General features: G+C 43.3%; 1 protein-coding gene across 2 annotated transcripts in view; it reads right to left on the bottom strand.

Annotated features, from left to right (window-relative positions):
• Positions 1-5,291: 5,291 nt before the first annotated feature.
• cmc1 (C-x(9)-C motif containing 1) overlaps positions 5,292-12,333 on the bottom strand; it is a 24,911-nt gene continuing 17,869 nt past the window's right edge. For both annotated transcript variants that reach the window (XM_067447763.1, XM_067447762.1), the window contains exons 3-4: positions 11,610-11,700; positions 5,292-5,831 (exon numbers count right to left, since the gene is read on the bottom strand). In XM_067447763.1, coding sequence (XP_067303864.1) covers positions 5,711-5,831; positions 11,610-11,700 — 212 coding nt within the window. In that variant the 3' untranslated portion in view covers positions 5,292-5,710. The remainder of the gene's footprint in view (positions 5,832-11,609; positions 11,701-12,333) is intronic.

Consider the following 12,333-nt stretch of genomic DNA (forward strand, 5'->3'; position numbering starts at 1 on the left):
TAAAATACATTTTTAAGGATGAAAACACCTCTACTGTGCTGGGCACACTCGAACAAACACATCCATCTAACTTTTAGGTGATTTGAGCGCATAATTTGCATAGAAAAGGCAGTTCTGGTGGACCTTTTATTTGGGGGCCACTACGTAAATGAGAGCTGGTACGTATTTGTGTTTTGGGCTCCCGTTTAGCTCTGGAAGGCTCTAGGGTCACCAGACCTTCGCTCCTGTTTATGTCTCAGCGCCCCCTCTCTGATTCCAAAGTTTGGAGAAGATCAGAGAAACTTGGAAAATTTCCCCAAAAAAACACAAAGGGGTACCACTTATTGTTTTTTTGGGTCAGAAAATAAAATTTCTCAGATCTTCTCAAAACTACGGATTCTGATAAAGGGTGTTGAGATATAGACAGGAGTTCAAGTTTGGTGGCCCTAGAGCCTTCAAGAGCTGAACGGGAGCAAAAAACACAGACATACAACTTCCCATTTATTTAGAGCTGCCGTTCCTCCCTGGACTGACCCTCCCGTTCTTTCCTGGCCTGTCCCTCCCGTTCCTCCCTGGCCTGTCCCTCCCGTTCCTCCCTGGCCTGTCCCTCCCGTTCCTCCCTGGCCTGTCCCTCCAGTTCCTCCCTGGACTGACCCTCCAGTTCCTCCCTGGCCTGACCCTCCCGTTCCTCCCTGGACTGACCCTCCCGTTCCTCCCTGATCTGCCCCTCCCGTTCCTCCCTGGCCTGTCCCTCCCGTTCCTCCCTGGCCTGTCCCTCCCTATCCTCCCTGGCCTGTCCCTCCAGTTCCTCCCTGGTCTGACCCTCCCGTTCCTCCCTGGACTGACCCTCCCATCCCTCCCTGGCCTGTCCCTCCCGTTCCTACCTGGTCTGACCCTCCCGTTCCTACCTGGCCTGACCCTCCCATTCCTCCCTGGCCTGACCCTCCCGTTCCTCCCTGGCCTGACCCTCCCGTCCCTCCCTGGCCTGTCCCTCCCGTTCCTACCTGGACTGACCCTCCCGTTCCTACCTGGTCTGACCCTCCCGTCCCACCCTGATCTGTCTCTACAGTCCCTCCCTGGTCTGTCCATACCGTCCCACCCTGATCTGTCTCTACCGTCCCTCCCTGGTCTGTCCATACTGTCCCACCCTGATCTGTCTCTACCGCCCATCCCTGGTCTGTCCATACCGTCCCACCCTGATCTGTTTCTACCGTCCCTCCCTGGTCTGTCCATACCGTCCCACCCTGGTCCATCCCTCCCGTTCCTCCCTGGTCTGTCCATACCGTCCCACCCTGGTCTGTCCCTCCTGTCCCTGCCTGGTCTGTCCCTCCCTGGTCTTTCTCCACTGTTTTCTTGTGATTCATTTTTGCTATGTTTGAGTTGTGTTTTGTTATTTCTGATTGTGTATTATCCCTCTGTGGGTTATTGTTTTAGTGTTTGTTTATTTTATTAATAAATATACTCTTTCTAAACTTGAGTCCTCACATCACTTTTTCATTACCCTGAACGTAACATGTAGTGGCCGCCAGATAACTGACTCCAGGACACAGTGTTTATAGATATTTTACATTTAATAACAATTTTTATGGATGAAAAACCTCTACTGTACTGGACAGACTAAACCGAACACAGTCATCTAACTTTAAGTCATTCGGGGCCTCCAGCTGATACAAAGGGGAGCCGGAAACGCAAAGATGTACAGCTTCCCATACATAATTACCGCCAAAATAACTGATTCCTGGACACAGTGTTTATTGATGATATTTCACATTTAAAATACATTTTTATGGATGAAAACACCTCTACTGTGCTGGGCACACTCAAACAAACACATCCATCTAACTTTCAGGTGATTTGAGCGCAAAATTTGCATAGAAAAGGCAGTTCTGGTGGACCTGTTATTTGGGGGCCACTACGTAAATGAGAGCTGGTACGTATTTGTGTTTTGGGCTCCCGTTTAGCTCTGGAAGGCTCTAGGGTCACCAGACCTTCGCTCCTGTTTATGTCTCAGCGCCCCCTCTCTGATTCAAAAGTTTGGAGAAGATCAGAGAAAGTTGAAAAATTTCCCCCAAAAAACACAAAGGGGTACCACTTATTGTTTTTTTGGTCAGAAAATAAAATTTCTCAGATCTTCTCAAAACTATGGATTCTGATAAAGGGCGTTGAGATATAGACAGGAGTTCAAGTCTGGTGGCCCTAGAGCCTTCAAGAGCTGAACGGGAGCAAAAAACACAGACATACAACTTCCCATTTATTTAGAGCTGCCGTTCCTCCCTGGACTGACCCTCCCGTTTCTCCCTGGCCTGTCCCTCCCGTTCCTCCCTGGCCTGTCCCTCCAGTTCCTCCCTGGCCTGTCCCTCCCGTTCCTCCCTGGCCTGTCCCTCCAGTTCCTCCCTGGCCTGTCCCTCCAGTTCCTCCCTGGCCTGACCCTCCCGTTCCTCCCTGGCCTGACCCTCCCGTTCCTCCCTGGACTGACCCTCCCGTTCCTCCCTGGACTGACCCTCCCGTTCCTCCCTGGCCTGACCCTCCCGTTCCTCCCTGGACTGACCCTCCCGTTCCTCCCTGATCTGCCCCTCCCGTTCCTCCCTGGCCTGTCCCTCCCTATCCTCCCTGGCCTGTCCCTCCCTATCCTCCCTGGCCTGTCCCTCCAGTTCCTCCCTGGTCTGACCCTCCCGTTCCTCCCTGGACTGACCCTCCCGTCCCTCCCTGGCCTGTCCCTCCCGTTCCTCCCTGGCCTGTCCCTCCCGTTCCTCCCTGGTCTGACCCTCCCGTTCCTCCCTGGACTGACCCTCCCGTTCCTCCCTGGCCTGTCCCTCCCGTTCCTCCCTGGCCTGTCCCTCCCGTTCCTCCCTGGCCTGTCCCTCCCGTTCCTCCCTGGACTGACCCTCCCGTTCCTCCCTGGACTGACCCTCCCGTCCCTCCCTGGCCTGACCCTCCCGTCCCTCCCTGGCCTGACCCTCCCGTCCCTCCCTGGCCTGACCCTCCCGTCCCTCCCAGGTCTGACCCTCCCGTCCCTCCCAGGTCTGACCCTCCCGTCCCACCCTGATCTGTCTCTACCGTCCCTCCCTGGTCTGTCCATACCGTCCCACCCTGATCTGTCTCTACCGTCCCTCCCTGGTCTGTCCATACTGTCCCACCCTGATCTGTCTCTACCGTCCCTCCCTGGTCTGTCCATACCGTCCCACCCTGGTCCATCCCTCCCGTTTCTCCCTGGTTCGTCCATACCGTCCCACCCTGATCTGTCCCTTCCATCCCTCCCTGGCCTGTCCCTCCCGTCCCTCCCTGGCCTGTCCCTCCCGTCCCTCCCTGGCCTGTCCCTCCCGTCCCTCCCTGGCCTGTCCCTCCAGTTCCTCCCTGGTCTGACCCTCCCGTCCCACCCTGATCTGTCTCTATCGTCCCTCCCTGGTCTGACCCTCCCGTCCCACCCTGATCTGTCTCTACCGTCCCTCCCTGGTCTGTCTCTACCATCCCTCCCTGGTCTGACCCTCCCGTCCCACCCTGATCTGTCTCTACCGTCCCTCCCTGATCAGTCTCTACCGTCCCACCCTGGTCTGTCCATACCGTCCCACCCTGGTCCATCCCTCCCGTTCCTCCCTGGTCTGTCCATACCGTCCCACCCTGGTCTGTCCCTCCTGTCCCTGCCTGGTCTGTCCCTCCCTGGTCTTTCTCTACTGTTTTCTTGTGATTAATTTTTGCTATGTTTGAGTTGTGTTTTGTTATTTCTGATTGTGTATTATCCCTCTGTGGGTTGTTTTAGTGTTTGTTTATTTTATTAATAAATATACTCTTTCTAAACTTGAGTCCTCACATTACTTTTTCATTACCCTGAACGTAACATGTAGTGGCCGCCAGATAACTGACTCCAGGACACAGTGTTTATAGATATTTTACATTTAATAACAATTTTTATGGATGAAAAACCTCTAATGTACTGGACAGACTAAACCGAACACAGTCATCTAACTTTAAGTCATTCGGGGCCTCCAGCTGATACAAAGGGGAGCCGGAAACCCAAAGATGTACAGCTTCCCATACATAATTACCGCCCTCCCGTTCCTCCCTGGCCTGTCCCTCAGCAGTACCAAGCAAAACGGTTTTGCACGTCAGAGTAAGACTAGTGTAACGTTATACAGAACAACAATTGAGTCCGTTAGCGCATTTGACTGACGAAGCACGCGATCGTGTCGTTTACTGATGTTTACTCACGCGACGATAGCCGACAGCACAGACATTTGAAGCAGTTTTACTCACCGGCTGCTTCCAAAGCAGGACTGAACCTTTATCGCTGGGACCGCTCCGTCAAAAACACACTTCTTTGGTATGATTTGGTGAAGTCCTGACAGCAGTGACCGTGGAGATCCGCGATGTTGTGAAGCTTCCCGTAATTTCTGCGTTCAAATGCAGCGCTGCCTTCCCAGAATGCTGTGCTGAAGCGTTGAAGTCACTCGACGTCACCCATAGGAATAAAGTGGAGCGGGAGCGCGACAGCTCGACACTATAACGACAGAAGTGTTCACGGACGACTGGATCTGCAACTGAGTGTGTTTATGGGCGTGCGTTTCCTCTCTCGCTCTAGTCACGCGCGTGCGCACCCTACCGGGAGAAGAGCCCGTACGGCCCATACAAGGACCTTCTGCTCTATAGACGTCAAGTCGGCCCATACTCGAAAAAAACTCAGAAACTTGTGAGAAACCGGAAGGAGTATTTTTAACACAGAAAAATCAAACGTCCAACATTAGTTTTTGAAACGTCCAACATTAGTTTTTGAAACTTTGTCTATGTTTAGGATGGGAATCCAAGTCTTTAACAGTGTAAAAAGCTCAGTATGCAGGAAACAGCATTTCACCGCCCCCTTTAAATTTTTTTGTATTAAAAACACTTTTCTTTTATTGGTCGGATGAAATATGCTAATTTTTTGAGACAGGAATATTGGGTTTTCATGAGCTGTATGCCAAAATCATCAGTATTAAAACAATAAAAGACCTGAAATATTTCAGTTGGTGTGCAATGAATCTAAAATATATGAAAGTTACATTTTTATCATTACATTATGGAAAATTATGAACTTTATCACAATATGCAACTTTTTTGAGAAGGACCTGTATAGCCATATCTACATTTGTAAAAAAAAAACATACATGCATATAAATGTATGAGTCTATACATGTATGCATTTATGAATAGGAATAAAATAATAAATTATATTCACACTGAAAACAGATGCCCATTATTAATTTCTCTTTTGCTGTATTTTTTGATCATATATATGGTACACATTTTTTTATAAACACAAAGTGTTACTGACCCCAAACTTACATTTAATGAAAACTTTATTTTTAAAAGTATTACTATCACCAATTATTTACATTTTTTTTAGTGAAAGAAACAATGACAGACACACATATGTTAATTTCCTGAATTTAAAGCACAAACTCATCCATACAAACACAAGCTTCATGAATAACTCTGGAGTTTGTATTTTAAAACAAAGAAACAAAAGAAAAACATTTGTTTTCACATGATGTGGCAGTAATTCCCCAAGGACAACACATCTGATGTGAATAAAAAAAATTCCCTATGAATTTTGATTAGGCTTTGGTGCTAGTGGTGGTTTATAAGAGCTAATCATGAATATAAACAGCAGCAAAGGCAACATATCCAGAGGACGTCCATCAAAAACAGCCAGCAGTCTCTCAGTCTGACTTTCATGATTCCAGCGGCACGCGTCTGTCTACATGCTGGTGGGAAGCTTCTGCTTCCTGTTTTTGGCTGGAATCCCAGTCTGTTGGAACTCCCGCTTCTCTTTCAGATACTCCTGTTTGCACTCCTCGAAGAACGCTGGATCCTGGTAACTGCAAGAGTGAACAAATCCACAATAAACATTCAAACGCACCCGCCACGTTACAATAACGGCACATCAATTAATGCATTAAAGGGTTAGTTCACCCAAAAATGAAATTGTTAGTGAAATCAGAACACAGTTTAAGATATTTTATATTTAGTCCGAGAGCGTATGCAAGTGTATGCACACTATACTGTCCATGTCCAGAAAGGGAATAAAAACATCATCACAGTAGTCCATATGAGACATCAGTGGGTTAATTAGAGTCTCTTGAAGCATCCAAAATACATTTGGGTCCAAAAATAACAAAAACTACGACTTTATTCAGCATTGGCTTCTCTTCTGCGTTTGTTTTCAATCCTCAAATAAAGATTAGAAATCACGTGACATCGGTGATCCGAATCATTGATCGATTCACTGATTCATAATCGTTTGAATCTTTATTTGAGGATTGAACACAAACCCAGAAGAGAAGACAATGCTGAATAAAGTCGTAGTTTTTGTTATTTTTGGACCCAAATGTATTTTGGATTTCAAATCACCAAAACAAACACGCCCCGACCCCCTAAAGGGTCTCGGCCCTATATTGATAGCTCCGTCCCACACATACGTAACCCAGGCAACGACTACGGCAGAATCTGTGTAACTAATCCAGGTTGAATATTCAATGAAAAAGTCATCCCTTCTATCACAAAAACACAAACCGTTCTCATGAACAACTCGATAGAACACGAGCATGACAGTCCAAATAACGACATATTACCATTATGACCGGATTAGGGTTATATAGATCATGAAAAGAGGAAACAAACATATATTAGGAGTGTAGTATCTTACTTGGAGACATTTTGTGAGCTGAAGCTTGAAGCACACAGTGAGGAGATTTAGATGCTCCATACGGTGTGGAAATGAACGGGTCATTGTCATCGCTGAAGTGAGACACAATACGATCGCAAATGGACAAACAAGCGAACATGACACACGAGCATAGTCAAGCAATAGCAGCTAGTTCTCGGCTAATGTCTGTCCTGTGTGACTCGTGTGTTTTGAATAATGACGCGCACTGAGCCTCTCGCCTCACCATAGACACGCCCCTTACCTGCTGATTGGCTACAAGTTTGTTATTCCACTCAAGCGGCACCCTCCCGCGATCTCTCTTGAAGCCAATATGGAAGTAATGTAAACTGCAATTCCTCGACTGGCCACTAGAGCGGCTCCAGAAGGAGCAGAATCTCATTGAGCCTCATGTTAAAATTCTCAACTTTACAGCAGAAAAAAACATGTTTACAGCCTGGGACAAATTGTGGTTTTGGGCTAATCTTGACCTTCATGACGACTGTGAGGGGGGTGAATTTTTTTATAACTCATTCGTTCGTTATATAAAGCCTTAAAGTTCTGCATAATTAAGGGCGTGGTTACAGGTGAATAGCCATTAATCTGCCGTCTATAGTCATTGCGTCACCTAAGCTCCGCCCACATCCCGCCTTTTTGCCCATTTTCTGTTATCCGGGAGTGACTCGTGATGACTCGCTCACAAGATGGCGACGCCCAGCTCGTCTCTACTTTACGCTTCAGAGCGGCTCTTCAGAATCCTATGGGTGACGTCACGGACACTACAGCCATATTTTTTTACAGTCTAAGGGCCCGAGTCCTTTTTCTAAAACGGTTTTGAAATAACACTTACCCACCTTTTAACTGTGTGTGAAGATGAACGGAGGTCTTACGGGTGTGGAACGACATTAGGGAGAGGAGTTAATGACAGACATTTCATTTTTGGGTGAACTAACCCTTTAACATTAACATTGAGCATGCCAACATGGAATTGTAGCGTCCCTCATTTAAGAAGCATACACAATCGCCTTCGTGTGAGGGGTACAAGGATTTTTTATTTTATATGGAGAGTAATATTTTACAATGTCTAAAATAAAATTGACCAAGGAGCTAGGAGTTAAGGAAACGTCACTTGTCTACAAAAAGTACTTAGGTATAGATATTAAAAACAGTTAATTTATTTAGTTCAGTATGTATTTATTTATTTTGCTTTATTGTTGAATGATATGAAATTGTTTATTTAATGAATTATCTACAATATAATTGATAAATCAATATTGGATGTAGTGGATGTAGCCTGCAATAAGAGAGCTCAAGCTTTGTAAAAAAAAAAAAAAATCTATTTGAATTTCTACTGTAAAACTTAATTAACCCTTAAATGCATGACTGTTTCACCAAACATTCTTACATATTCGGGTCGTTTGCGACCCAGATCTATATTTAACACGGATAGACCTCTAACTGTCATGATAATATATAAAACTCCTAATGTTAGAGTAACACTTACAGAAGAATAAAATAAAACCTATTTCGTTACCTTTTGGAGCTTGGAAGGGTTCAGTTTGAGCAGATGTTTAATACCATCATCATCTGTCCTCGTCAGAGCTGGTTTACCAGTATATTCAGCATCTGCCTCATATTCGCGATCTCACGCATATTCTCCAAACTCATTTTCAATGTCTTCAAAATCAATATTTTGATCACTGACAGCTTCTTGACCACATCCATCATCAAGAGACAGTGACACTAATATTTGATTGTGTTTAGTACTTGCTTTCTGAAGGAAATCACTGAGCCATTTCAAATTTTGCAGATTATAATTATTATTGTTTCGTTTCTGTCAGAGGTAACTATGAGTGAAACGTCACTTCACACCATCATTGGGTATCAGACATTGCCACCTTGTGGAATAAAGGTGAATTGCGTCGTATTTCGTCATTATAGATTCATTTATGATTGTGCAAAAAATATATACGTACTAGGGATGCACGATATTAGATTTTTGCCGATATCCGATATGACGATATTTTTCAGCTCCGTTTGGCCGATACCGATATATGTTTATTTTTTCCCTTTGTTTGGAAACAACACCATTTTGAGCAAAAACTTTTTTTTTTTTCATTCTGGTTTCAGATTTCTGAGGTCTCCTTACTAAAAGGATTCTTGTTGAAGATAAATAAATGTTAATACAGTTCTTTGTATGATAAGAGTATATTAAAAGCCCTGAAAATAACAATAATAAATTGAACCAATAATAAAAAAAATAAAAAAATATTTTTTTACCCCAGATGTAGCTGTAACATAAATATTGTATTTTGGGATTTAGCGTTTGTGCACACCTATTGTAGAGCTCCTTGGATTATTTTTCATCATCCATTTCCTAAAATTTTATTACAGATTAATACACGGTATATAAAAGTATTTAATTTACAAGTGTCAGGCTTGTGATTTATGACATCATTACTGATTCGTTTATTCAGAACAAGAAGAATACACAAATAATTTATTTGTGTATTCTACTTTTCATTGTATAACTGTAACAACAGCGCCCCCACTATATGTATAAATATATAGCGGTCTGGGGGGCGGGCACTAGGACCTGGAGGAGCTTCTGCTGCTGTGGAGGCTGCCGCACGCGCTAGAGAGTGTAGAGACGCGATTGGGCTTGTTTTGGGTTCGTTTTGGTCTAGTTGTTGTGATTTCTGGTATACCAGGCAAATCTGCTGCTGACGGTCAGGTGCATTCTCAAATTTAAGGCAGCATTTAAAAACAGTCAATATAAATCACTGTACATGCAATGTATTAAGTTGTTTTCACTTCAAGAATGACTGCAGTGCTGACATGGTCTCATCACTGTAGCACTCCTTGCACACGTGAGTTATTGCAGGCGCATATCAACACGTTATCATATCGGCAAGGCATATCGGCATAATTTTTTCATTTTGGCCGATGCCGATTTTTATATTTTAAGCGTTTATCGGCTGATTCCGATGTTGTGCCGATAATATCGTGCATCCCTAATACGTACAATCCTACACACCTCGGGTCGAGAGCGACCCTATACAATTTTGACAAAAAACTAGTGAAAAAACAGGCCTTCACTATTATTTTTTTCTTCTTATATTGTGTAAAATCGATTGATTGAGGAATACTAAGAAGGTTGATGTCTAATTTAAAAAAATGAATGAGGAGCAGGGTAGTGAATGACGTCTCGGGTCGCTAAAGACCCGAGGTATGCATTTAAGGGTTAAAAATTAAGAAGTGAATATTTTATATTTTATTTGTAATGCTTTCCGTTCCAATATTTTTAGATCATTTTAACACATTTAAAAGCATTCTGCATAATTCAGAAATCACAAAAAAATTCCACAGATTCTGTTTTGCCCTGACAATGAGTAATACATTTGTTACAGTATTTGGTTACTTCAAAAAATACAGTCGTTCATTGTAAGTTCAATCAGCTCGGGTCTTTTAAATATATAAATAACTTTCAATTAAGCATTAGTAAATGTGTAAAAAAATAACAATAATGCATTACGAAATTAATAAAAGCTTTAAACGTTCTAATGTTAGTCATGAGCTCAAGGCTAGATTATTGTAATGCTCTACTGGGTGGTTGCCCTGCTCGCTTAATAAACAAACTCCAGCTGGTCCAAAACGCAGCAGCTCGAGTTCTTACTAGAACCAGGAAGTATGATCATATTAGTCCAGTTCTGTCGACACTGCACTGGCTCCCTATTAAACATCACATACATTTTAATCACAAACATAAGTTGTGATTTATAATAACAAACTTGATGGGAAAGTTTGCACACCAGCACGCAAACTCTAACCAATGTGTGGAGAGTAGTAATGAAGCAAGAACAATTTTAAACTCTGTTTCCATTTTGATATTCACGCTTACATTAATGCTCTAGTTTCAGTAAAGGATTAGTTCACTTCAGAATGAACATATCCTGATATTTTCCTCACCCCCATCTCATCCAAAGTGTTCATGTTTTTCTTTTCTTTCTTTCTCCATCTGTGTTTGATCATCTCTGACTCTGATCTGGAGTCAGTCTTTCACAAACACCTGATTTTCTCAGCTTTTTGTTCAAAATGTTGCTTTTTATGAAACATAACCATATTCAAGTGTTGATAAGAAAAAAGAATGCATGAAGCTATATTTTTTTTGGCGACTGCCCGTAATGCAACGCGCAATTACATCGTTTCCCAGACTCTATATTACATGCTTGGATATTCATAAGAAATATTCCATGGGCCAATAAAGTTTTGTGAAAATGGTCAAAAACCCTGGCGGTGGCTGAATTAAAACACAATTTGACCTGTGGAAATGAATGAATACTTGTTTTTATGGTTATTTTGATAGACTATATTTCTTTTAAAACATAAAAATAATATTTTCAGCAATGTAACGTGCAAAGCAAAAATGGCATTTATAGCCCGTATCTAAGTTTTTTTTTTTATGTCTAATACCACATGGTGTCACATGGATTAATTTGCATGCAAATTGTATGCAGATGAGGTTATGTACTGGGTGGTTGCTAAGGTATTTTATATGGTTGATAGGTAGTGGCTAAGGTATTCTGGGTAGTTGCCAGGCAGGTGCTAGGGTGTTCTAGGTGGTTGCTAAGTTACTGAGGGTGGTTGCTATGTGTTGCTAGGCGGTTTATAGGGTGTTCTGAGTGGTTGCTAGGCGGTTGCTAAGATATAGGTGGTTGCTAGGGCGTTGCTAAGGTATTCTAACTCTGCATTAGGTTGTGCCCCACTTTTAAATAAAATATTTAACTGCGTTAAAAACTGCATGAATTTCAGCCTATAATAATATTAAAATTTTTGCATAAAATATTGAATTTTTTTATTAATCTCTGCTGGATGAGACCATTTTGTCTCGTAAAAATCTCTATTTTTTGCACACGATTATATCTGATTGAGTGATATGATGAAGAAGCCTTACTGTAGCGTCAGACACTCCTTGAGAGCGGCGTTCTCCTCTCGACACTTGAACACCATGAAGAAGCCGGCGTCTTTACAGCAGTGGTTAAATGCTGGAAACAACAGGAGAAAACATTGAGTTTGAGTCGTTTCTCTCTCAAAACACACACACGAGCCTCATAATCCTAGCCTAGAAATCTAGACGCACCGTAGCTGCAGCAAATCTAATCTGCCGCGAGTGTCGTCTAGCAACTCTCAATACCCTTCTGAGCTGTAAAAACCAAACTCTGTTCGGACCAATCACATCGTGTATAGATTCGGTGGCTTCCTGTGAGTTCACACCGCCGCCGGCGAGAGCGTCAAAATTCGCTCTTGCCGCCCTGCCAACCACTCTGTAGAAAGCTTCGTGGACGCGCTGCCGCTCTGACGTAGATCGAATGATTTTTCTTTTTTTAAACTGTATTTAAAGAGGCCGCAAATCAAACAAGCATTTGATTGATAGACTGACCACAAGTAGGGAATAAATTAACCTCATGAAATCGTTTAAATGTGAGTAAGAATGAATTGCATACCTGCTGAACAACGAGCGTTCTAGCGCCTAAAAAAAAATAGTGTTGCGCGACTTCTTAACAAATTACACATCACTATGAATGATCTCGTCATAAATGATCGGGAAACCCGCACAGCAATGATCAACTTCTTATATTTTGCTTGGGAACCAATGTGGTCGGAACCAAAGTTTACAG

This window comes from Pseudorasbora parva, chromosome 7 (genome assembly GCF_024679245.1).
Source record: "Pseudorasbora parva isolate DD20220531a chromosome 7, ASM2467924v1, whole genome shotgun sequence".
NCBI lineage: Eukaryota > Metazoa > Chordata > Actinopteri > Cypriniformes > Gobionidae > Pseudorasbora > Pseudorasbora parva.